General features: G+C 45.1%; 1 protein-coding gene across 3 annotated transcripts in view; it reads left to right on the forward strand.

The window, feature by feature from the left end:
• Positions 1-566: 566 nt before the first annotated feature.
• Positions 567-26,169, forward strand: part of CARHSP1 (calcium regulated heat stable protein 1) — a 39,413-nt gene continuing 13,810 nt past the window's right edge. The window contains exons 1-4 of one of the 3 annotated variants that reach the window (XM_064153043.1): positions 3,012-3,126; positions 11,068-11,123; positions 20,757-20,949; positions 24,113-24,235. In XM_064153043.1, coding sequence (XP_064009113.1) covers positions 20,777-20,949; positions 24,113-24,235 — 296 coding nt within the window. In that variant the 5' untranslated portion in view covers positions 3,012-3,126; positions 11,068-11,123; positions 20,757-20,776. Of the gene's footprint in view, positions 690-3,011; positions 3,127-11,067; positions 11,124-20,756; positions 20,950-24,112; positions 24,236-26,169 lie in introns of those variants that run through there. The other 2 variants (XM_064153044.1, XM_064153042.1) reach the window with 2 other exon arrangements.

The following is a 26,169-nucleotide window of genomic DNA, read 5'->3' on the forward strand; positions in this document are numbered from 1 at the left end:
TGCTGCAGTCCAATTGCTCTAATCAGTTAAGAAGTTAAGAAACTGCTTCTAATTTCCGAGTACTCAGTTCATACATGTCCAGTCTTTCTTTGTGCTTGTGCCATGTATACTTTTTAGATTAAATAGTTCCAAAAACCACTCCAGAAGTCTGATCTGGAAATCAGGATTGCCTTTTTGCTGTGTGGAGCTGTTCTAGAGTAGTTCATGCCCTTCTAATAGAGGTGGACAGAATCTATCTACTCTGTGTTGAATACCAGCACCCGTATTCAAGAGCTGTTAAAGCCACCTCATCCTTACTGCTGCATGGGGATGTATATCACCCACCTTTGCTAATGAATCACATAAGCTGATACATTTCCCCCTACACACTCGTTTCCCTGACTCAAATTGTGTAGGTAATTGTACTTTGAATACTTCAAATGAATGAAAAGTGGTATAATGATAATGTTATCAAGAAAATGTCTGTTTTTCCCTGTCAGGACTGCTGAGGGGAGGGCTGAGTCTCTGCAGCAGCCCAGAGCTGCATCTAAGTGAGGGACCAGCCATCAGGAAAGCCGGAAGGTGGATTATCATCTGCCCTGCTCCCAGCTGAGGTGTCCCTTGCTGGCCCAGCCCAATAGCCTCGAGAAGAATTCCCAGCCCTGCCTGCGTCCTGGGGAGGAGCCGACACCAGGGACAGAGAGAGCAAGGTAAGCACTGTGCTAAAATGGCTCGCTTAGTAATTGTACCGAGGGAAAGGAGGGAGATACCGTGGAGTTTAAGGGGAAGCCAGGGCCAATCTTATCTCCAGCAGCTGATGAAAAAAAGCAGAAGGCAGTATCACATTTCCTAACTGTTGAGTGCTGCGGCCACACACACACGCACTGACGGCGCCTTTCTGCTTGGGAAGAGGAGGGAGGGGAGAGGAAGAGAGATGAGTCACAGGTCGTGAACTCTGCAAGAAAGCATAGCTGTAAAGCCAGACCCTATGACCGGGAAGACCGCTCTGAGCAGTGCTTACGTACCTAGTGCTTCCCCGTCATCCTCTTGCACCTCAAAAAAATCAGCCAGTTTTGGCACAGAAAGCAAAAGAGAAAAGATGTCCAGGAATAAAAGTAATGTTTTTAGCAAGAGAAGTCACCACCCCCATTATTATGTGTCTTGCGAAGAGGTAAGATGTGTGAAACAGAAGTGGATAGAGAGATAAGAGCCTGGAAGATGTGTTTCACAAAGGAAGATGGTTACTTCACACTGTGCAAACTCTTCTAGATCCTCTGTCAGATCAAACACTGTATGTCACAGGCCTTCTCTTTATTTTATCTCATGAAAAACAGCCCTGACAAAATCTCTTTGTGTACCAGAAGTCACACACTGCCATTTCTTACAGGACTGTGGTTGGCTAAGAGTGTATGCTTCTATCTCCTATAAATCCTACCTTTGTAATAAGACAAGGACATGTTTTGTCTGGTACCTTTGACAAGAAAAGATCCAGAAAGAATTCAGTGCCTAGTCTATCCTGCTCCAAACTGTTGTGGTTTATTATCAGCCAGGAAAACTGTACACAGATGAAAACGTTGCTCAAACTCTGGTGGCTGGACTCTGAATGGAGACTGCTCCTTCAGGTAGTTGCAGAGACCTTATTGCTCTCTACAGTTACCTGAAAGGAGGTTGTAGCCAGGTTGGGGCCAGTCTATTCTCCCAGGCAACCAGTGACAGAACAAGAGGACACAACCTCAAACAGCACCAGGGTAGGTTTAGGCTGGATGTTATGTAGAAGATCTTCATGGAAAGAGTGACTGGCCATTGGAACGGGCTGCCTGGGGAGGTGGTGGAGTCACCATCCCTGGAGCTGCTTAAGAGGACACTGGGTGAGGTACTTAGTGCCATGGTTTAGTTAATTAGAAAGACTAGGCGATAGGTTGGACTTAATGGTCTTAGAGGTCTTTTCCAACCTAGTTAATTCTGTGATTCCTTCTGCCCTAACATCTGTGAGGTAACTGCTCAGCTTACAGTGACACAGGAAGGCCAGGTGATTTAGTATTTTTGGGATCAAGGTAATTTACAATCAGCAGGTGTTTGGGTTAAACAAAGATCCACAAGGCTGGGCTGCCAAACAGTCAAAGGAGGGAGACTTAAGAAGATTCTTATCTTCATAAGTCCCTGGTTTTAGCTAAAACTGATGAAGCAAGGCTAAAATAACATAAACATACAACTTCAAAACAGGTTTTGAGGGCCAGGGTGCCTGAACAAGGACCTTACCTTAATTAACTACAATTCTAATATTAAGTTGACACCCCTTATAGAGGCACTTAGAAGAGGCAAACATTAATTTTGCCCAGTGGTCCCAGTAAGAGTCTCAGAGACAGTCAGGCATCATGATCATACCCATAATGTGACATCTTTCTGTGATTCTTGTGTTCCTAGTAAAGTCTGTGATGATTAACTGGGAGTTTGTCCTCAGCACTGTCCTCTTTCATCAGTTGTCCTGCTGTGGCTTCCACTTCAGGCAGTTCTGTTTTGTGCAGAAGATGCTAAACGCATATAGATGATGGAGAACTGGCACGGACCTTCTGGTGTAAGCTCACCAGGCTACGTCACAGATCAGTTTCTCATCCTTCCTCATTGCAAAATTTGGGAAAACTTACCAGGATTATTCCTCTGTCACTTCAGTTGACTTTACTGAGCTCTTTGGCTAGTCCACCCCTTCTTTAATATAATTTTCATGCTACTGTTGTTGGCTTACTTTGTTGACTTGCTTGGGGCCCCTGTGGTGGGCTTCGCGGCTGTCACCAGGAGAAAAGACCACGTGTGGTGGGATGCACCCTGTGTGCCCTCCGCCGTGGGCAACGCATAGGGAGGTCAATGGTACTAAGAAAGAGAAGCTTCTCAATGTGTCTGAATAGGCCAACCTGCTGCTCGCCGTCTCCAGCCAGGTGTCCCCGGGACGGCCCGGGAAGGCTGTGCGGTGGCTTCCGGGGCGGCACGGGAGGGCGGTGCGGCGGTTGCCGGGGCGGAGCGGGGCGGTAGGGGCTGCGGGCCCGGCCCACCGCCATATAGCGTGGGGCTCGCTGGGGTAGCACCAGCGTCGTCCGTCGGCTCGGCCCGCTGCGGCCGCTGCTTGGTACCTTGCCCGGTGTCCTGCCTGAGGTGAGCCGCGCCGAAGGTGGCACTTTTGCTGCTGCTTGAAGTTTCCCCCGAGTAGAGCGCGGAAGCGTGGGGAGGTGGGGAAGGTGGGGAAGGTGGTTTGGCTGTTGCCGGCAGCGTTTCTGGAGGTTCAGCACCGCGCCGGAGGGCAGGCGGGCGGGGGTGCTGCGGGACTGGCATGGCTCTCGCCGCTGCCGGCTAGCCAGTGGAGTCCTTTCACTTCAGATGTTAGGGCCAGACTGATTGATCGGTTGCCTTTTCCTTTTGTTTCTTTCATTCTTGTTGGTTGGTTTGGTTTCTAGATTTTGTTTTGTTTTGCCTTTTTACTATATATTTGTGATTTTGTTTGTTTGTTTTGGCTTGGCAGCTGGGGATGTCTCATTTCTGCACTTAGAATTGCTTATTGTAGTTTTATAAATCACGATGAAGACAAAGCGTGCTGAACAAAAGCTGTGTCAGCAGGAAGAGGAAGGTCTAAGAGCTCTCGTTGCCTACAGGGATACTTAAAACTTCTTACAGTCTTGCTAGAAAGTGTTGCTGTGGGATGAAAGGTTCACTCCTGCAGTCAGCACCTCTGTTGATTAAGAGTGGGAAAATAATCCTTACTTTGTGTGCTCTTTGCATGTATATGTGCACCTTGCCTTGCTGAAAAGAATCTGTGCGTGTGAGCCTGGCTTTAAAGGAGAAGATCTGAAGTTCTTTTCTGACGCTGTTTTTGCTGAAACTACAGAGATACTTCTGAGAAACATTTGCAAAACCTTCTGTGATGCCAGATTTGATTTCTTGGAGGAAATATGTCTGAGAAAATTCAAGGCTGCTTTTGATGCGATTCTCCTCATCATTATTTATTGTTAGATTGAGAAGGTTTTTATTTACTGCTGTTCTTAACTGTTATTCTTGGCAAACGTATTATGTATCCTTCTGTTGATTATTAATAATGGATAATAGTAAATCTCATGAGCAGAGCTGCAGAGGGCTTGCACTTCGGCAGTACAGTTTAGTATTTCAGTAAATCTAAGGATTCACCAACGTGTAGTGAGGATTTAGGATTTTTTTTTAACGTGTGTATATTTTTTTAAACGTGTGCTGTATTTTATAAAGTGTGTATACTGAAAAAAAAATGTGTGTGCCAAAGGAAGTGTGGGAAAGATGTGACTGCTTTCTGGCGATGGGTGTATCTTCCCATGCTACGTGGGGGTGTAGAAGAAGAGAAAGCACATTTCTTGCGAGAGGCCCTTTGCAGGGGTAGAGCCGAGACAGGAGCTCAGCCTACAGCGCTGTGAGTGAGCGTGGTGACACCCACATGTGACATGACCGACTGTGTGCTTGGGCGGCCTCTCAGTCCTCCTGTGTCCTGTCCACCTGCTTCTGGCTACATCTAATTTGCCCACTGCCCTGACCTTCAGTCTCTGTGCTTGGCCAATGGTTGTGCATGCTTTGATTAGTATCATCCTCTTGGGCAAAATGTAACGAGTTTGTAACTGTTCTACACTGATAAATATTCTGAATGTTGGTAGCAAGAATTGATGATTATCCTGCTCCTCATCTGGAGGGTTTCTGACAGATACTAAAGAGAGGAATTGAGTTTAACAAGTGCAAAACTGATCAGCTTCTTTCTTGAAGCCGAGGAGGGGGAGTGTATCCATTCAAGAGAGATCATATCCCTTCCTTGGACTGGAGGCTGGCAGACAGCAGACTGGGAACATCACTTTGCGCAGCAGAGGAGAGGCAGTTTGGGTTTGTTGTTCTGCAAGGCAGTTTTGAAAAAAAAAAAACCACATAACTTTGCATTCTGTGTTTTGCAACAGGTTGATGTGGAGAACCAAACAAAGAGAAATGGCTGAAACACTAGAGAAATGAGGGATGCAGAGTGGTGATTTGGGTTTGCATGATGTGTCACTCCCAAGCGCTGTTCAGATAAAATGAAAAATAGAAAGCATTCATCTGACTAACTGCTTTCTCTTTCCTCTTGGGGCAGGGCAAAGACAGTTGTTTTGCTTCCTTCCATTCTCAGTCTGATATTGTTTTTCTCTCATGTCTAAGGGATCCTCCTGAATCAGTCTTCATTTTCTCTGCCTCCCACACCGATCTCTGCTTATTTCCCTTCATTGCTACCTGTCTGGATGGTTTCTGGGGGCTGTAGAGGGTAATGTAGCCTGGGTGAACCAGCCATAGCCTTGTGCTGCTTCCTGCTCTTTCAGTTCTGTAGTTCTCTCTGAGCTGATATCCTCCAGCTAGGTAGTAGTTTCAAGATTTTTCTTTGTGCCTTTTCTCTTTCTTATGCCATACGTGGATGTAGCTGGTGTCATGTAACCCATGTATCAGGGGGAGCAGTGAGCGGGGCAGTGACTGATGCCTGCAGCTAAGAGAGTGCTGCCCACATGGCAGTGAACTCTTCCCTGTTGCACTACTGCTTCTTCCAGTTTCCCCTTCCTGGGAATGAACACTTATCTCCTGGGTTTTGTGAATAGGCATGTGTGAGTTCATTTTGGAGAAAGGCTTGGCTTTTTCCTCCCCTAAGCTAGTTACCAAGAGAAAAAGACATAAGGAAGAGAAGATGCAGAACTGGGAACCAGTGACATGAGTTGTCACCTCGGTGCACCATCCCTGCCTTGCTGGCAGCTGTGAAAGTGCATCTAGGAGAAGAACCAAACCAATACTTTCTTTGTTTTTGCACAGTGCAGTAAGACACTTATTTAGCTTTTGTTTCAGTCGTTTTGGGGCATGTGGAGTACATTAAAGTGGTGCTTCTGTTTGCTCTCCTTCAGGGAATCTCTAAAATACCACGAGTCAGGTGGTATCTTCTCAGGCTTGGCCATTGGGCTTACGAGGTAATGGGGCATGGGTTCTGCCCTGGGAGTCTGATCTCCTGCTAATGCATAGGGCTTCAACAGCCTGGAAACCCCCTCCTACTTCAGGTAAATCAGGTTTCTTTTCTGTGGTTCCTCTGGCATGGCATCTTACTAATTTCAGAGGTTTGCTGGTTCTGGATTTGAGGCTGTTACACGGCTGCTTTTTTTCATTCAGTCTATTTAAAATACAGATAAATAATGAAGTAATCTAAGAAATCTTGTTAAAATAGCAATCGAGTGTCTTGGGGATCATGACACTCTCATATACAGATTCTTGCATTATTAATAAACCATGAAAACTGAATAGTTGTCTAAAGGAAACAGACATTAAAATTTTGACCTTTTATCCACGCTGTGAGTGTTAGGCTCTGCAGATTGATCTAGTACTTCCCTCGAATTCTGCATTTCTCGTGGGAGGAGCTGGAGATAGGGTGAAGGTCTTGACAAATGTTTAAATAGTAGGGTGTTTCAAGGACAGCAAACGTGAATTCGTCCTTTTGTTTCTTGCTGGGCTCTTCGGGAAATAATTCACTTTGGTGCCCTGTGATCCCATATGTCACCTAGCAACAAGGTCTGGGAAGGTAAATTTGGGCTTGAGCTGCAGCCTCCCTTTGAAAAGTGATCAGATAGTGGAGGACTGAAGGCACAGAGAGGAGAGTAACCTGCAGCTAAATCCCCAGATAGTTTTCCACTGGGAAGAGTGCTGCAGGGAAAGGCGGTTACAGTTTTCTGGAAAAAGCAGGTACAGGCCATGTCACACGGCCGTGCTCCTTACCCCCATGGCTCTGTGCCTGATCTGATCACGGACCGCTTTGTGTGTGACGAGGGAAAGCAGAGAACCTTGACCTGATAGTTCCTCTTGCATATTAAACCACACTGCTCCTTTGCCGTGCCTTATGAGAAGCATATGACTTTGGCAGAGCATTAAGAGCTAAGACTGATCCCAGGGAGGAGAGCAAAGCACACGTTAGTGCTGTTTGGAGTGGGAGCTTGTGAGCTAATGTCTTGGTGACTGCTGTGAGCCCTAGGGTGGGCAAGCCAAGATGGACTGAGCATTTATGCTGCTGCAGCCATGAGACACCAGTGGAGTGTGGCCAGTGTGATGGCTGCTCCCACACTGTGCTGCAGGAGCCCGTAGCAATGGTGTTCTCTTGCTCAGCCGTGTGTGATATGCTGCATGTTAGATCAGCAATGGTGTATTTGTCCTGTGCTGGAGGACAGACTACCAGCTGGTGTGGAGACACAGCTGCCTGTTGCAACTGCAGCTTTTTGATGACTAATAGTGCAGAAACTATTTTCTGAGAATGCAAGTTCTGCTTCCAAAGGACTGTTTGGGATAAGAAGGAAGGAGGTTTATAGCCAACCCATCATCCAGCGTTCCTCTTGGCATCCCCGTGCTGGTTTTGGATAGGGTGGGAAGTATGTTGTTGTGGCAGCTCTGCCAAGGGGAGTCATAATGCTTTGCTTCAGGCACAGCTCTGCGTCTCAAAACTTTTGCAGGAGTGCTGCTTTGCCCAAGCTTTCAATTTTTTTGCCACTTGGCTATTTAAGAGACTGTCTGGGCAAAGTCTGTCCAGGAAAGAAACATTTAATCCTTCCTGCTTGGTTGGGGGGCGTATGTTGTTTTTATGTTAGTATTTGTTTAACGTTTGGCTTGTTCACATTGCACAGCCAGTCAGGCTGACCAAGGCATTCTAGTGATATGAACATATATATTTTTTTTCCTGCTACAATTTAGAAAGGTTGTTAAAAGGCTTCTGCTTGTTTTCAGTTGTGTCGGTTACTTGATTAAATTAAACTACAGTCATGACTGCAACTTCTTGATGATTACTTGAAAGGGTAAATGAAACTTCCAACAAGCAAGGTAAAATAATTTCCTGTTTACTATATTTACATCTGTTACTGAGATTTAAATAAACTCTTCAGATTTTTTTCATCCAGCTCAGCAAGGCAGTGCCTGTCTGTACAGTGGCATGTCCAGACCAGAAGCCCTGCTGACAGCTGTCAGCAAAGGCAGAATTTACTCAACTGTGTAGATTGCGAATCTGTTTCCTCCAGTGTTTGGAAAAAACCCTAGCAGTGACGATTATGTGAAATGTGATGATAGCCTTTTCACAGAATATTTCTCTTATGGAGACTGCTAAGAGTTCTTAAAGTATTTCACACGTGGTGGGTTTTGCATTTAGGGTAGGGAAGAGGGTAAGTAGTGAATATTTATATTCACTTTCTGCTTTATGGTGTTGTGTATGAAAAGTGATCTTACACAAGTCTCAGCTTATGGTTAAACATGTGCTTTGTTTCCATGCAGAAATGCTGCTTTTCCCTATCCCAGGAACTCTGGCAGAGTCCTGAAAATTGTTCTCACTGGTGTTTAGAACATAGGTTCTAGAGGAGAAAATATCTCTTTATGTGTATCTGTGCAGCACCACTGTCTCCTGATACACTATTTCAATCTAATTTCTATTTCTGCCCAGTACCAGGTTTAGGCAAGAAGGGCCTCTCACAGAATGACAGGGGTTGGAAGAGATCATCAGGAGATCATCTAGTCTAGTCCCCCTGCCAGAGCAGGTTTGTTTACAGCATGTTGCACAAGATGGTGTCCAGTTGGGTTTTGAATGACTACAGATGGAAACTCTACCACCTCTTCTGGGCAGCTTGTTCCAGTGTGTCACCATCCTCAAAGTAAAGTTTAGATTAGATGGAACTTCCCACGTTCAAATTTGTGACTGTTACCACTTGTCCCTCTCCCTAGGGACATGAGGTTCACTGCTTTGTCTTTTACCCACACTAGGAGGACCTTCAGGAAAGAAACTCTCTTCTGGAGACAGAGTGGGAGGAATCTGGCAGAGCTGCTGCACAGGCACTACCAGCAGCATCCTAGGGTCACAGTGTCATCTGCACTGTCAGATTTTCATATGCTGACCTTTCTCACCCTTCCATCCATCAGGCTTTATATGTAGACAAACGTCTCCTGTGAATCCTCCCAGAGGACTAAAATAAGAAACAAAACCTGGCTTGTATTTCAGTGGAGAGAGAAGCTTTTTTGCTGGACATGCAGTAAACTGGTGTCATTGTGGTCTGAGTTCCTAAATGAATTTGTCCTTAAACATTTTAGTGTGGCTGGTCTGCTGTGTTGCGTCTTCTCTGGCACAGATCCTGAGGATGAACTCTCTCTGGTACCTCACTGATGTGGAGCTGTGCAGTCTGGAATCTCCTGGCCACCAAGATCAGGGTGCATCCAGGGCGATTGTGGGTGTCTTCCAGCTCCATGTCACTCCTGTACTGGCTCTTTGTGCATCGTGTTAATGTGAAGGACTGCACCTCAGTGCTGTGTGCAGGGAGCAGATGTATGAAAGAGCGCCCAGTAGCCCTTTCCCTTTTGCTGCAAGTGTGATCCCTGCCTTCTTTTGACAGGAGAGGATGTGGGTCCCAGCTTGCAGGGTAGGGCATTAGGCTGCAAATCTTGAATATGTGAAAATGCTTTCCCGGAAAGCCCTGTGTGAGGTGGTGCATGAAGATCCATTGCCATCCTGGGCATGCCCTGTGGTGTGTGTGGATGGCTTGTTCTCAGTTGGGCTGCTCAAGGTATGCTCTGGGTGTGTGTGGCAGGCAGAAGCTTGGCTTGCTTTTGCATTTCACTGTGTGCAGTGTTTGCCCTGCTTGTGCGTCCCGTTCCCTCTGTGTTTGCAGCTGAAGATACAACTGTCTGAGGTAGTGACTGCAGCAAAGTGTAACTTTCTATCAAACATGTGCTTCCATGTTCATCTTTAGTTCCATACCTGAATAACATGCATGCCTCAAGATTTATCTGGGTTTTTTTTTTAACCTATAACAGTTGATTTTTACCTTCATTTAAAAGCTTCTTTTGCTGGTTCCTTTGCTGTAGTCTGTGTTGGCTTTTGAGCATTAACACAGTAGACGTGAATAACAGCAACAGCATCTGTGCTTCTGGACAGCTCTGTCCTGTTCTGTGCACTTCCAGCATGTCATTGGAGCCATGGCTCTCGAAATCACAGTGTGGTAAATAGTTTTGTTGACGTGTAAGTGGGCACGACATCCAGCCTCGCACACGTGCTTGTGCTGGCGCTGCAGTTTTGCAGGCAGTAAAGCTCAACTCGGCTCCTTTTGCCATTTAACTGGCTCTGAGTGCAGAGGGTGGATGTGCTGAGCAAGAAAGACTAGTTTATGCACACATGGTAATTTGGGAAAGCAATCAGACTCCCTATGGGTCCATTTTCTCTTTAGCCAGGTAAGAATGATGCATTGACTACAGTAGGCTTGCTGGACTCTGGGCATGGTAAACCACTTTTGAGACTAAAAAGAAACTATTTTCCTAGAAGTCTAAAACTGAACTATCAATGATGTTTGCCAAACTATCTTCCAGGAGGACATGATGGAGTATTTGTATAAGATGTAGTCTTCAAAGGGTTCAGAGTGTTTACTGAGCAGCTGCTGTCCCTGCAGCAGCTCTGGAGGCTGAGCTGTGGGTGTGTGCTCTGCTGCTCTCACTATCCCTGCAATCACAAACTTGATTACACCATCTAGGGACTACCTGTTTTGTCAGTGCAGTGGACCACACAGATCTCTCTACAGCAGCAGCTCATGATGGGGACAGTTGTGCTGCTGAGGAGAGGTCTAACAAGATACAAGGTAAAAGGGTACCATGTTCTGTTTTGCAGGGAGTTTGGTTGTATGTTAGTGTTCTGCTTTGCAAGCAGTTTGGTTATGTAAGAGAAACCAGACTGGTGCAATGCATGAGTTCACACAGTGCTTGTCCTGTAGGCTTTAGTTAAATGAAGACAATCTCGTCTTGGGACAAGAACTGTATAGTGGTGATGAAGCACAAGTGACTTTTGTTCATGAGTGGTGTTCATGAATGTGGAGCTTGAAGATCATGGTCTCCTTTTCACCAAAAGCAGAACGGGACTTCTTACAGGGAGTTTTCTTGGTCTTGGGACAGCCACCTTGGCAGTGGATGTGCTCCAGCATGTCCACATCCCTCTTGTAATCGGGACTCCAGGATAGGGAGCATCACTTCTCTCTGTTAAGCTGGTTTGCAAGAAGTCTGATTTTGGGTCTTGTTCCTCTCCAGGCTGGAGTGAGGCTGACTCTGAATTTGAACAGTGGACTCCAGCAGTTCACCCAAAGGTACTGTTGTGGCTGGTCCCTACCACACAGCTGCAAAGGAGGCTGCCACCTCTGTGTGTGTGTGTGTGAAAATGCTCCCCTTTGATTTTGGTGGAATGTAGATTTCTGTACCTCTGATTGTGGAGTTAGCACAGGCTGAATATAGTTTTCATCAATCTGTCTTTGTTGGGGTGATGAAGCCAGTTCCTCACTTTTCATGCAGGTAAAAACCTTGCTGTGGTTGGAGAACCTACTGTGGTGCAACTGTCTGTGTAGGGAGCAGTTGTGTCACTGTAGCCTGGAAAGTAGGATGCAGCTATGAAAGTGGGACAGGAGGAGGGTTTAATTGAAATCAGGTGTGTTTCTTTGCTGCTCAATAGCAAGTGAGGGTTTTCTTCACTCGTGCTGGATACAGAGAATCTTCTGTTTCCTGAAGTCTGTTGGTAACTTGTGTATCTGTCAGCTATTAATTGATATTGATGCAGGTTCCTAATGATGTCTCAATCACAAATCTTTTAATTGACTTCTGAGTAATTTAATTGAAGTGTGCTCAGGTTGTTAGACTACACTGCTTAAAGACATGCATAGGAGGTGCCAGGCAGTGAGACTGGGAGCTGGCCTGTGCATTGCAGTAGCCAGAAAATAAAGGGAGGCCCAGCAAAAAGGAGTTTGGGGTCTCTGGATGCTTCAGTACTGGTGTGAGCATTAAGTTATTTGTGAGTGGTTTCTGACTCTGCACCCTACCATCTGCTGGCAGATGAAATATCCTCAGAGGAATGTTTTTTTCCTTCACCAATACTTGTGCACCTCATAAATTTCTGTGGTTATGGATCTCTGTAATGTGAACTGTTTTTCTCTATCGAAAATGTTGATTAGGGAGGAAACACAGTGAACTAATTGTTCTGTGTAGCACTTGAGCCACATAAATATTTCAGGGGATTTCAGTAGCCTTAAAAGGCTCAAAGTTGCACATGAACAAACTTACCCATAATCATGGCTGAAGTTCTGTGATCCGAGAGGCAACTGAAAAAGGGAGAACTTTTGAGAAGTGGGTAGGGATTTACATATGTATAACTAAGCTTTGTAATGGTAGGACACTCTGTCAGCCCATTTGCCATGTAAATGAGCCCTAAGATGCTTAGGTACAAGACACATAAGATACTTCTCATGTTTTGGTATAAATATTTTCTGCCAAAATGAAATAAATCCCAGAATAAATTTACATGGGATGCACCAGCATGGCCGCGACTGCAGAGGCAGAGCTTCAGATTTGTAAAAGCACTGATGGAAGAGTTGCCGAGCTTGAGAGCAAGTGCTGGAAGGGACAGCTTGTTCCCTGTTAGACATATACTGTACTTCATCTGGGAAATACATGAGCTTACTGTGATTGTGTTTAGCAAGAACGGGATGGGATGTATTAAATGTTGCCTCTGCTGTCCAAGAACAGAGTTCCCAGCCATGGCTGATGGAGGCATGATGACGGGAGCAGGAGCCCAGAGTGATAAGTACAATGGTTTTTTGTGCTGGGGAACATACAACATTGGAAAGATAGTATCTGGTTTATGGCCAAAACCAGCTAGCTTGTTGACAAGCAAAATATTTAGAAATATTTGATACTAGTAGGGTTTATTGTCTAAGAAAGAGTAATGGCAGCCACTCAAGTGACAGATAAGGGAGTGATTTAGAAAAAACTAAGATGTGTTTTTAAAAGGTGTAAGGATTTTCTGTTGTACTTAGAAATTTAAAGGGAGAAGGGGAACACCAGGAAGACACTTGTAGCTCCTCTTGCTCTCTATCCCATTTATGTTAATTATGGTGGAAAATGTAAAGCTTTGTCTTCCCTGTGCATTACTCTGAGAATGTTTTTTCCTGTTTGGTCCCTTATATTTACATCCTTTCCTTTTCCTACCTTGTTGCCATGCTCTGTCCTTTAATCTGACTGCCCTTTTAAAATCCTCTTTTAATTTCTCTGTAAGAAGGACCACTCCTCACTGTCCACTAAAGAATTTTTTTCCCCCATGGCAGTTAAGCTGTAAGATTCCCTGACACAGAATACTGTGTGTGCTAAAAGATTGTACAAAACTTATGAAGGGCTTGAAAAAAAATTATAGGAGATTATTAAATATCATTATGCAACCTTTAATTTGGCATCTATTTGAACCATACATCCAGAATGCTGGAAAGCTGTTGAAGGTAAGCAGCATGTGTGCCCACCTCATACTTAACTCTGACCTAGGCAGCCAAAACTGGCTACCAGTGCCAGACTGAGTAAAGTAATCCTGATGTTCACCCATTTCACCACAAAGATCCTTGTTGTGGTCTCTCTTCACATATTACAGTTCGTCTGGGATATGTGAAGACCCTTTACTAGGGAAACCAATGCATGCTACTGGAGGTGATGTGTTGTGTGCTTGGCTCCAGGGAAGGAGTGCTTGGAGCAAGGCTTTGGGATTTGGCATATGTGCTTCTGTTACCAGTTCTGGCAGTGTGGGTGTTGCTGGCAGGGATTCTGCAAGCAGCTGGGCACTGCTGTGACACAGCATCACTGTTCTGCTACAGAGACAACTGAGTTTGTAGACTTACAGTTCATGCAGAAAGCAGTTGGCAGACTGAAAGCAAAGCAAGGCAGCAGACATCACACCCCCAGCTTGCTCTGGCTCTGTATCTGACTTTGCTAGCCCAGGAGTGATTATTTACGATCCGTTATGCCTTGGGCTGGCTCAGATCTGGGTTGTTAGCTGCCCCAGCAGCACAAGGATAGGTGTAACAACTCCTCTGCACTGTGATGGTTCCCACCTGGTCCGGGCACATATGGTTAGATGAGAGGCTGCTGTGTGCTGTCCAGGTGCAGACGGTCAGTGTAAGGGGTGATGTGCAGGTCTGTCTCCCAGACTTACTTCAGCCAAGATGCTCTGTAAACTGCAAAAGTGCATGGAGGAGGACATGAAACTGTAGGCATGACCTTTAGACTTCCCTTGGGTTTACTTTTCAGGTAAGGTCACACATCTCCTGCACAGCTCACCTTGATGCTGAAGAAGCCCATGCTCACCCCATGAAACTGGGTTTCAGTGCACAGGATAGGCCACTACTGTGCAGCTGGCAGCTCCCATGCAGGGCACAGCTCAGTCCCTCCTAGCCTTTAATCTTGGCAGAGCTCACTCTTGGCTGATAAGGCAGGGTGTCCCAGAGCTGTAGTGACAGAGCTTTTCCCATGCTGTTGTCATGCCCTTATCACACTGTTCTCATGGCCTTGTGCCTGCAGCCCTGATAGTGTGGGCACGGCGGGTGCATTGAGAACCTGCTTACCCCCCTGCCCCTGCCCTTTCCTCCTGTCCTTGCCTTGTGGGCTTTTTTGTTTGTATTAGAGATAAGCACAGCAAAATAAACAGCATTGCAGATGACAGTCACTTAAATACTTGATGACATGGGCCAATGATACACGTTCAGGGGAACTTAAGGCACTAGGTAAGACTTGTACCTGATTAGCATGCACTAATTATTGCCATCATCTTCATCCTTGCTTTAGAAGAGCTCCCAGAGGAGGGTGCTTGCCTGAGACCTGTTGTTGCTTGTCCAGGCTCTCCATGAGCTGGGGAGAGATTTCCATCTCTTAATCTGTTCTTTACACAAATAGCTATGATATTTTTAAAAGCATGCTGAAGTCTTGTCCTTGTGCTGTGAGAGTGTGTGGAGAGGAGTGCTGGACTCAGAGCAGCTCTCTGCCACTCCCAGCTTGGTGACTGCTGCCCAGCATTGTGCTGCAGAAACTACCTTAGCAATTGGTGCTATTTTGTTCTACTCTCACTGAAATACCTTTTGACAAGATGTAGGATGAAATAAAGTTCTTCTCTTATTGTCCACTCTCTGACTAGGCAGATCCTAGTGAGTGCTGTCACCTGTGTAAGCCCACACACTGCAGCTGCTTATGGCCACCTGTGTTGGCTTACAGTTGAAGGACCTTGGTTAACTGTCATGGCAATTGGGATCAAGAAGTTTATCAGCATCAGTTGGGGCAAATATTGTATTTCCAAGGAGAGAGGATTTTGATTCCACAGTATTTGTGATAGAATGAGCCACAGTATCACTGCATATCCTTCAGTATAATCATAAACAAGATGAAACATACCCACTTCATCTTCCCACTGTCTTCATTAACTTAAATGCATTTTCAGGGCATCTGCAGATTACAGGATCAGTGAAAAAGAGCACTGTAAGAAGTCCTCATATTTTTTAGTATGCTGTATAGACTGCTGCTGACGTGGTTCCCTTCCCACCCCCTTCTTCTGTGGTCTCTTCCATGCAGGGCTGGTTTGTGCTGCTCAGGCAGAATTGTTTTCTAACCCCCAAACTGTTCACTAGAGCAGCAGAAAGGCAGCCATAGTTGTTGGGGACAAGGTCTTCACTGCTGAGACTGAGTTTAAGTAGCAACAGCTATTTCCAAGCAAACTTTTAGAATTCATTTGTATGCATAGACAAGCAATAGGAATTTTCCTTGTTGCATTTTGCTCACCTTATAATTAGGCTTTTACTGGACAAGGGGATGGTTGAGCAATGTCCTGGGCTCCATTAGCAGCCAAATCACTACAGAGTGTGGGCACTCCTGCAATCCCTACAAGTGTAATGTTTATACTGTAATCCTTTAGCTTGATGTGACACATGCATGTTGCAGCTCTGAGTTTCAGTGTTCATCAAAATACCAGTGTTAATTGTGGAAACTTAGTCATGCAAGTTAAGCTGGAAGGGGAAGCTTTTAGAAGCAGCTGTTTCATAATTGTGTGTCTTTTGCAAGCACTTAACTCTGTGACACAGGAGTGTTGTGATGCTCCATGCTGTTGGAATCCTTGGGTCTCAGTATCACAAAGTGCTTTGGAAAGAAACTGCAGGTGGGAGCAGTACTTTGGCCTGGTGCTCAGGGTGAGGGGGTGCCTTGGGGAGGTGCCAGGGAGCGACTTTAGAAAAATTGAGGACACTCTTGACAGCCAGGCACACTAAGTCCCTTCCTTCATCAGAGCAGAGGGTTCTGGGACCTTTACTCTTTTCAGTAGGTGAAAGCAAAGGACATACTGTTAGGAAAGGGCACTCTGAAGCACAGTCAGTCTCTTGCCACCATGTGCTATTGAGCCCAGTTTTGCTGTGAGAAGCTTGTAGTTGTCAGCAGAAGACCAGGCAAAGCTCAGGGGTTTATCTGCACAGTTTCCTTAGGAAATAAAAGAAATGCAGCTGTGCAAAATTAATCTGGAAACGAGGGCATTCAAAAGTGAGTTGCCTAAGAGTTCTTCATGTTTCTAAATCCAAGGAAAGTCCAGAAAACAAGTCTTCAGATGTCCACATTCCTCTGGGAGGTTGAAAAGACAGAGCTAACTTCCAGCAAAACCCACCTGGAAGCTGCTGGTTTCAGGGTACAGAAACCTTGTGCTCTCTTTGAGGAAAGGCCTGCTTTTCCAGGCATGTGTGGCCAATGCTGCTGATACCTTCTGAAAGCAGCTTCCCGAGACAGGGTCATTTCCAGGCTAAAGAGGCTAGGAAGAGCTTTTCCTCTGTGTTGGAGCACTGAAGCGTGCAGAGCAGCGTTTCCTGGGGATGAGCTCTGTGCCCGCTGGAGGTGCTGCAATGTCTGCTGTGTGAAAGAGAAAACATTCATAGATGGAGAGATTTCCTGGAGGCTGTCACCCAGCCCTATCCGCTTTGACTTTTTTCCAGGCATTTTGTTTAATTAAAAGTAAGACTGGATTTCTGTGCTAGTGTTGTGCTGGTCAGAACGGCTGACTTCCCTCCAACTGCTGTCTTTAGAGCTCTGGGCTAGACTTACTGAGGAACAGAAGAAAAAAATGTGTGGAGATACAGAGAAATAATGGTGGCACCCCCAGACTGAATTCCTTCAATAGCTTTTTGGGGTAGTGTTTTAGGGAGAATTTCAGAAGTTTCTCTCTCCTGTATTGCTCTGTGTACTTTGTAGGTTATGTGTTACAGATGACATGCTGGGGTCTCTGTGTACACGTTGGCCAATTATTCTGAAAAAACATTAAAAGTACATATTCCTGCTTGGAAATGTTGTTAATCTATTTCCATGCTGCCACCGTGATTTCATGTTGTTTTAGTTTGGTACATACCTGCAGTCTAAACAAACTCGAAAACCTAAGTATGAAAAATCACACTGGTGAAAGGTAAGTGATGCATGTTGAAATATGGGCAGATTTAAGGGTAATGTGGCTCGTGGCTGGAGTTTCCTAAGGAGCCTGAAAACATCATTGCCTCGTGTCCTGTTACATTCATTCTGTGAATCCCCAAAGGCAACTATTTTGCTGGCTCCAGCAGAAGAGAGATGCTGCTTGTATTGTCCCTCATTTCTGAGGCTGGAATCTCATGCTGCTAGACTCTTGGTGCTGATGATTTGCTGCTGTGAAGTATGGGCTGCCTTCACAGGGCGTGGCAAGCAGGATGCTCTCGGGTGGTGCGCTGCGCTGTTAGCTCTGTCAGGGGTTCAGCGAATCCTTTCCTTTCAGTGGGGAAGTGGAGAGTCGTGGCTGGACTGGAGGGATAGGGGAAGACTAATGGAAAAGAGGTGTGTGTGTGGGGGGGTGGATTCATGAGAGGTGTAATGAAGTAAGTTTATTCAGCTAGTCCCAAAGAGGGGAAGGTATTCCTGGTTGCTGAGGAAGGGCTGGTAGGCAGCTGTCTGAGTCCCAGGGGTGATCCCTGATTTGCAGAGGGTGAGTTCAGAACCCAGGATGATAACATTTGAAGAGCAGCTTCAAAGACTGCTAGTAATTGTGTTTGGAATGCAAAACTTATGCAAAAAGGAAGGCTGAGAGGGCTGGGGGCATAGGCTTTGGGTTTGAGTGTTTGCTGTAGGCTGCCTGCATAAACACTGCCCAGCCTCCGAGTGCCTCCAGCTGCACTTACAAGGGGAATAGTGTTCTGGTCTTTCAAGAGTGTTGCCAATGGAAATGAACACCAGAACAAACTGAAATAGCTAAATTCCACCGTTGTTTTGAAAGAGGTTCAGATGAAGTGATCTTCAGCATTGAGCAGAGGTTCACAGGAGGCAGAGGCTGCTGCTGTCACCCCACTGTGTGCGATGCACAGGGTAAAACTTGCTGATTCATTACATCTGATTTTCACAGTTGTTGCAGAAGCCCAAGAGGTAGATGGATGTGCCAGTGCACTGCACAGGCAGTGATACAGCACACCTGCCAATACAGATTATTGCTGAGCCACAGGCTTCCTATTCCTGCTTTTGTGCATCCCTCCTTTTCTGAGCTGTGCTCACTTGCTGTAGCGGGTGTGAAGTCGAGCGTAGCTGCTCCTGGCTGCCTCCAGCTGTGTGCATTTGTGTATTGGCTCTCACCGAGCTCTGATCACAATTTAGGACTTGTGTAATAGAAATTATGAGAGTCCAGGCCATTCATCTACTTTGGCCATGGGCAGAGAACAAAAAGGGTATTGAAGTGACACTGAAGTGAAATGGCACTGAATGTTCCACATCACTGTTTTATTTTACGTTACAGAGCAGCAGGCACAAGAATAACACACAGGGAAACAATAAGGTATCTTTGCACACTTCTAACTCCATTTAGCCTTCTTTATTTGTAAATGTTTTTGTGGTTCATCTGGAGGATGAATTCTGAAGGGAAAATTCTCCTGGCTCTCTGCCCTTGTTTGAGGAAGGGGATGGGCAGTACTTTGTGGCTGGCTCTGCTATATTGTTGCAGATGAGTGAAGAGTTCTGTAGTTAGCTTGTCACATGGTGAGCTGCTGTAGATTCAGATCAGGAGAGAAAGTGTGCGGTTCTAAAACTTGTGCAAAGGCCAGGCCATGTGTGCCTGGTTACTAAAATGAGGGTTTAATTGTTTGCTCTTATTTTTCCTGTGACTTCTTATAGTCCTGCTATGTCGAATATGCATTCTTTGAAAGCAAGGCACCCAGAAGAGTGGCCTTTCAAAATCTGATGAGACTTCCTCATTACCAGCCAGCACAGCAGGTCTCTGAAGGAAGCTTGGAAAATTCCAACCCTTTAGCAGTAGCATCTTAATCTCAGCTGAACACTGGGCCATGACATTGGGCAGGGCTTTGGCTTATGGCTAGTAAATGCCATCCATATTTGAAATGCCACCTGTAAAGCTGTGGTTTTGTTTTCAGCTGAGTTGTTGCTCTTGAACAGTGTGGAAAGCACAAGCTGATACATGAGGGAATATGACTAGCTACTTCTACCTTCTGAGCAGTACCCTGAGCAATTAAACACAAAAGCCTTTGTTCCCTGGTGACTTCATTCTTGAGAGGCTTTTTTAACGTTAGTTCTTAGCTTCAGGAAGAAATAATGGGATTTGTCATTGACAAGAAGGCTGCATCTCAAATGTCATGTGGAGGATCCACTCCATAATTCATGGGCTGGGGAGTGTGGGTGTCAAGTGTGTGTAATGGATATGAGAGATTTCAGTTCAATGAAACTGCTGGTCTTAAAGGCAGCATTTCTTGCCTTCTTGATACTTTCTTGACCCAGATCACCACACTTTTGGCTGACTCATCACAAACCCCAGATATTTTTAGATTTTCTGAAAGAAAAGTGTGGTGGGCTATTGATTATCTTTATACAGCTTATTCCCTTTCCAATGCAGATGGGGACTTGCACAGTGATACCAGAGCTGTGCTGGTTGATTTCTCTTCTCTCTGCCATGCCTGCACCTGTAAGCCATGTGTTCCTGTGTGCAGAAAGTGCTGCTGGTTCTTACCTTATTGGTGCTTCCCATGGATTCTGAGTTTTGCTTGTTGTGTGATGAGATGTGTATTGCTGCTGGTGTGCTGACAAAGGGACCTTCTCCTACCACTGCTGTGGAACATGAATAAGAGCAAGTCTGGCTTGCGCTGCTGGGGATCTGAATGCAAATGTGGATTATTTGCTTTCTTGTTCCTGCAGGCTTGTAGCACACTCAGACCTTCCAAAAGGGGCCTGCTGGGTCTGCCAGACCTCTACAGGCCGAAGGAACCACTTTCTTGCAGTCAGCCACTGTCTTCCAGCTGTGTGTGAGATCCTGTCCTTAGTTGAGTAAATTAACCGTCTGGTTCTGTAGTGAATTAAGGAGCACTTGTTTAATTTTCCTCTTGCAGTCAAACTGAAGGTGTTACAAGCTCTGACAGAGCTGTGCTAATAGCTGAGCAGCTGCAATGGAGTTAGTGTTGGCGATTGCAAAGCAAAACTAACTGCCAGCAGCAGAGGTACAGCCTTTATTTCAGCATTTCTTCTGGTGTGTGTTTCTTGTAATGTCTCTGTATGCAGATACAGGAGGCCCCTGTGCTGTCAGTGGTCGAACCCCATCTGCCTGCCAGCTGTGTGGGGCACACCTGTACCTTCAGTCAGGGCTGAGCTCTGCTTCAGGAGTCATTGCCAGTGAGTGAGGCAGGAGCAAGCAAATGCACGTTAGGTGTGGCGTAATGCAATTTCAGTGGAGCTTCCTGGTGCAGCATACAAAAGCTGTGAGATATAAAAATAAACAAACTTTAACAAATGAACTCAGTGAGACAGAGCAGGAGTCTCTGGTGCAGCTGCGTGCGTCTGCAGGAAGTGAGTTGTACTCTTACAAAATCATCAGCTGAAGAATTCTTGGCTTTTATGACAGTTCCCGTTTTGGGCTAATTCAGATCTCTTCCTCTCTCTAGGCTTTTCCCAGGCATCAGGAATGTCTTCTGAGCCCACTTCCTCGGCCTCGCAGCAGCCCCCCACCTCTCCACCCTCACCCAGTTCCCTCCACCTGCCTGAGAGCCGCAGGCCAAGAGACCGCTCCCCGTCACCCATGAGGGGGTACCTCATCCCCAGCCCACTGCCCACCCGGCGCACCAGGACCTTTTCAGCGTGAGTACTGCCAAACCTGCCTTTCACAGACACAGCACACAGCTGCCTTGGGCAGAGGTGAAGGGATTTGTATCAGAGGTTGGTTGTATCCCAGTACTTTGGTCTTTCACTGCTATCTCTTCTCCGATGCATTCTGATGCCACCTGTATTTCTAGTCCAAATCACCTGCAGCTGTTCAGTGCTCTGTTTGTGTAAAGGATGGACAAAGTCTCTCCCAGTCCTTAAGACCAGAGTTCTACAGGGAGGGAGAAGGACACTTGAGATTTTTAAAAAGGACAGTTCCATGTCTGAAGCTTTGCTCGCTTTGGACACTGGGGTTGTGGCTCTCAGGACCAGTTCCTGTTGGTGTTTCTTCATCAGTTCCACTTCTTTTTCTGCATGACTTCTCTTCTTAATGCCTCCGAAGCAGTGGACCAGACCTTACTGGAGGTTCTAGTCCTTTCACTGCTGACATCTGTGCTACCTTTTAGAGTTGGCCCATGACCCTGTCACTTTTTGCAGGGTTTGTTTGCTTTTCATCTTTCTTATCTCCATCTTAACATAGGTCAAATAGACCTGTAAAATAATATGTTGTTTTTTAAGGTATGAACCCTGATCTCCATGATTCTCTAAGATTATATGAGGCATTCCATAAAGTGAAATGAGCTTTGTTGCTATTTGTGGCTGAGGTATTGATCTTGGCTTTCCCCATGGTGCTGTGCAGGCTCCTGGGAGCCTCCCTCCACAGTGCATGAGAAGAAGATTGTGTTGTAAGATTTGCCCATTGCAAAAAAAATCTCAGTGCCTTTGATGGGTGTCCCAGGGAGGTGCTGACCTGCCCAAGGTACTTTGGACTTCTCTGTTAATCTCAGTGGCCTTGGAATTGATGTCTGAAGATGTAACATGAAGTTGTGGTCAATCTGTAACACTTCTGCCACAGCCTTACAATTACTTCTGTGTAAGGGAGGCCTGGTAGAGCTCTGTGAAACACTGTTGAAGATTTCAACCCCACAGCTAGCCTCTTTTGTGCTGCTTAATCTAGCTGACATGTTTTTTCCATTTTGCTTCTTGCACTGTTACCCAGCTCTTCTCTTCAAGAGTTATCCATGTGGATTTAAATAGCATCAATCTCAATGATGTTTTGGATTATTAGTTCTGTATTCAAAATGAGGTGAAAAAGAACAGCAGCAGCAGAAGAAAAATTTCTATATTGTCAGTTCCAAAAAGCTTTTAAATGCCTTGAACTTTGTAATGGCAATAGATTGCTCAGAGGGAGATAATTGTGATAATTGGGATTGCCCTTGAAAAGCAATTCCAAGCTAGCTTGCCTTGGTCCTCTGTTAATAATGAACTCTTTGCAATCCTTCTCAGATGTTCATTCTAGTCTGGTTCTTGCAAAGCTAAAGAATTTGTTATTTGGCTTCCAGTTCTTTAATTAGTGTAGCAATCTTACTTCCCTTGAAAATGAAGAAAATAGCTCTAAATCTTAATTTATTTTCTGAGTGTCCTTTTTACAGAGAGGAGCTAGAGGTGAGCTCTGGACCCACAGTTGTATGACAAAGATGAACGTGACAGGCAGTAGCTTGCTATTCAGTGGGATTATTTAATTTTGGTTTATTGCAAGTGTAGGGCCATATCCCCTCTAGTGTTTTATCTCCTTGAAAGATGTTACTGAGCTTTAATGGCTCATTTAGGGCAGGGAGTGCTCTTCTGCGTAACCAGCATACGTGGGGTCAGGCACTTTATAGAGCTGGAAGTGAAGAGATTTAATGGGGAGTTCTTTAACACTTTCAATTGTGTTTCTTTATTGTCAGTTTGCCTTAATAAACAGAGCTGTGACCACATTTTTATATGATTTTGTTTAAACTTCTGAGAACTTTTGAGTATTTGAAAAGGCAATGTCAAAACTGCCATGAACCATGTAACCAATGGCAGTAGAACCACCTACTGAGTTTGAAGAATTGCACCAAAATCCTCTTCTAACATGGAAGCAATCTCCTGAATAGTCATGGTGTGAGATGATCCTGACCTAGTGACTGCTTTATGTTAACCCTCGAAGACATCTAAAGCAGTTGGCTTACTTAATGAAAGTGTTTGAGAGAGTTTGAATCCCTGGAAATTCAACTCAGCATATTTGGTAGGATTTAAAAACAGTTTTTAGGATGGGCCAGTTTCCATGAGCTCATGCAGGTTGTTTCTTTTGCTAGCAGCAAATCATGTGAAAGGTTTGTCTTCAAATAACAGCCTTCCAATACCTGGAAGGGGCCTACAAGAAAGTTGGGAGGGGACTTTTTCCAAGGGCTTCTAGTGATAGGATGAGAGGGAACGGATTGGAGCTTGAGGGAAGCAGACTTAGATGGGAGATAAGAAAGAAATTCTTTACAGTGAGGGTAATGAGACACTGGAACAGGTTGCCCAGAGAGGTTGCTGGAGGTATTCAAATCCAGGATGACTGAGGCCTTGAGCATTCTGGTCTAGTGGAAGGTGTCCCCACCCATGGCAAGATGGGGGTTGTAACTAAATGATATTTAAGGTCCCTTCCAACCAAAACATTCTATGAATCTACAAAACTCTGTCTTCCGAGGGGGAGGCCCATTCCAACTCTTGGTATTACACATACCAGTTAGGCTTCATAGCATGCTGGAGTCAGTAGAGGTGGAATGCTGACATCACTGGACCCTGGTTTGGCAGGGTAGCAATAGACATGCATGCAGAAGAGGTCTGTGTGTGTATACAGACAGGTCTCAGAGTGACACAGCCTTACGTGCGGCATCCTTGCCACCCCACTTGCACACACTTGCTGTTACGTTTGGGAAAGCACATTCACAACCTGGGGGCACACTGGCACTCCTGAACACATGAAAGGTAGAAGATGCTTACATTTAGTATAGCATCTAAGTGAAGATTTGGCAGGGTGATAACAGCAGATGGACTCAGGGTGGCAGCTGATGGATTGTAATGAAGCAAACATCATCATTTTTTATCTCCCTTTAAAAGGCTACAGGCAAAACATATGTGGTGTATGAAATGGGGTATTCAGCAGTTGCTACACTGAAGTGGGCTCACTGGGAGTCAGTATTGGGAGCATTTATGCTATTTGCTCAGTGTGCTCTGGCTGATGCCCCTGCAAGCTGTTACATCTGTGCTCAGCAATGAAGCTGCCCCTTTTGTGCTTTCTTTGCAGGACTGTGAGAGCATCGGAGGGGCCCATCTACAAAGGTGTCTGTAAGTGCTTCTGTCGCTCCAAAGGCCATGGCTTCATTACCCCTGCGGATGGAGGGCCTGAGATCTTTGTACATATCTCTGAGTAAGTCATCTGAGGGGCTAAGGGAAGCTGGAGGCAGCTTTGGTTTGCCTTAATTACCAAATCATTTTGATTCAGATACAAGACTGGTTTATAATCTGTCACCCTTACCTCAGCAAAGAGGAGTTATGCAGATGTTACTGGCAGCAATAGCTTATGCTTTTCTTTTCCTGTCTTATTATAAATCTGTTGAGTTATAAACTGGAAGATGATCCTGTCAGATCTCTTAGAATAAGCTGTACAGTTTCACCCAGATCCAAAAGCTTGTGTTTGCCTGAAGCAAATAATCCATGCGGTATCTAGTTTTAATTTAAAGATGTATAACACTGAAAAGTCACTGTTTTTACTTGTCTTTATGATGCTACAAGCACTGCAAAAGGGTAATTACCTTTTACTGCTAAGAAAAGTCTTACTTTATTACTTCCTTTAATTTGTCTAGTTTCCATTTTGAGCTGTTTATAGCTAAAACTTTCTCTGCTAGGAGTTCATCAGTATCTCCCCTATTTTTGGCTTGAACACACTGTGAACCAGCATCTCTGAAGCTGCCTTTTGAGTAAACTGAATAGATGAAGTCTTTCAAGCCTCTGATTGAGAATTTCTTGTCCAATCTAAGTATTTCCAGTCTCTTTTCTAAGTGTACTGTAGAATTGGGGCATCATTTTAGAACAATGCACTGTACACATAGCATATGGAGATAAAATCTCCTCTAGACTCATACCTTGTTTCTTAACGTCCCATAATTATGTCTTGTCTTTTTTGCTGAGTTGCTTATCTGCTCTGACCTCAGCCTCCTTTGCAGCATCAGAGTTTGGTGCAGTTCCAGTGCAGTCTGGCATCTCCAGCAGCAGTGCCTGCATCCCTTAGATGTGTGACTTCATCCTGGCTTTGCACTGCAGCACATCCAAGGTGGATGGTCTCTGCCTGCCAGAGAATCCACATCACACTCTGGGACTGCACTGTGTCACTGCTTGGCTAATCTGCAAGGTTTAATAGACACTTTTGAGTTTGTTTCTAGATTGAGGTGTTGACCAGCACTGGGGCTTACACTGGCTTCTGAAGATGTGCATTAAAGATTGCTCAATGTTTGTTCTCCAATGACCTTTTAGATCTATCATCAGTGTTTAGTCTGCATGTTGAAGCTGTATAATCCTTGTTTGGTGCTTGGAGTGGTTATCCACAAAAGCCTTACCCAAGCTATTTACATCACCTCAGCTGTCTTTCCTGCTTGTGTGTGCAGCACAAGTCCTTGGAGAAGGACCATGCTGGGGTTCTTCCAGTTCTCTGAAATGTTGCTGGGTGTTGGCAAGCCAAAACTTTAGGACTCCTGGGTACAAGTGGGCTGACTTCTGTGTTTAAACTAAGGAAATGTCACTTATCATCATCTTCTTATTTTTTCTAATACAAATGCAGAATTTCTTCATATTTCTTGAAGAACTTAAGCCCAACATTTCTTCTGTCACAGTTTGAAGCTGTTACTGTGAGCGATAGTCTGACCTATGTAGTTACTGATCAACAAGGCTCTAGCTAGAAGAGCCCTCTCACAGAAACATGAGTTCTCAGCCCTCTAATGAATTCATTTTAAAGAACTATCTATTTTAACAAGTGTGGGTTTTTTTCCTCTACATTTTCTCTTCCAATTAATTCAGTGAAATTTTCTTCCATTATGTGAAATTAACCCTTCTACAACTCTAGAGAACTTTTTGATTTGGGCTACCCTTTTTTGGTATGTACAAAAGATCACCTGAGCTTTCAGCTGTTCCCCAGTTCCTGTACAACAACCCAAACCATCTTTTCTCTCTGGGGCAAAATCCAGTACTTGATTCTGGGAGCATGTTACAGTTTAGGACTAGGGTCCTAATTGTAAATCAAGTTTTCTAGAGAATTCAGACAGAGTCCAGGGGGATGGACTCTACTCTCAAAGGGGCTGAATAAGGGAT

This window comes from Pogoniulus pusillus, chromosome 13 (assembly GCF_015220805.1).
Source record: "Pogoniulus pusillus isolate bPogPus1 chromosome 13, bPogPus1.pri, whole genome shotgun sequence".
NCBI lineage: Eukaryota > Metazoa > Chordata > Aves > Piciformes > Lybiidae > Pogoniulus > Pogoniulus pusillus.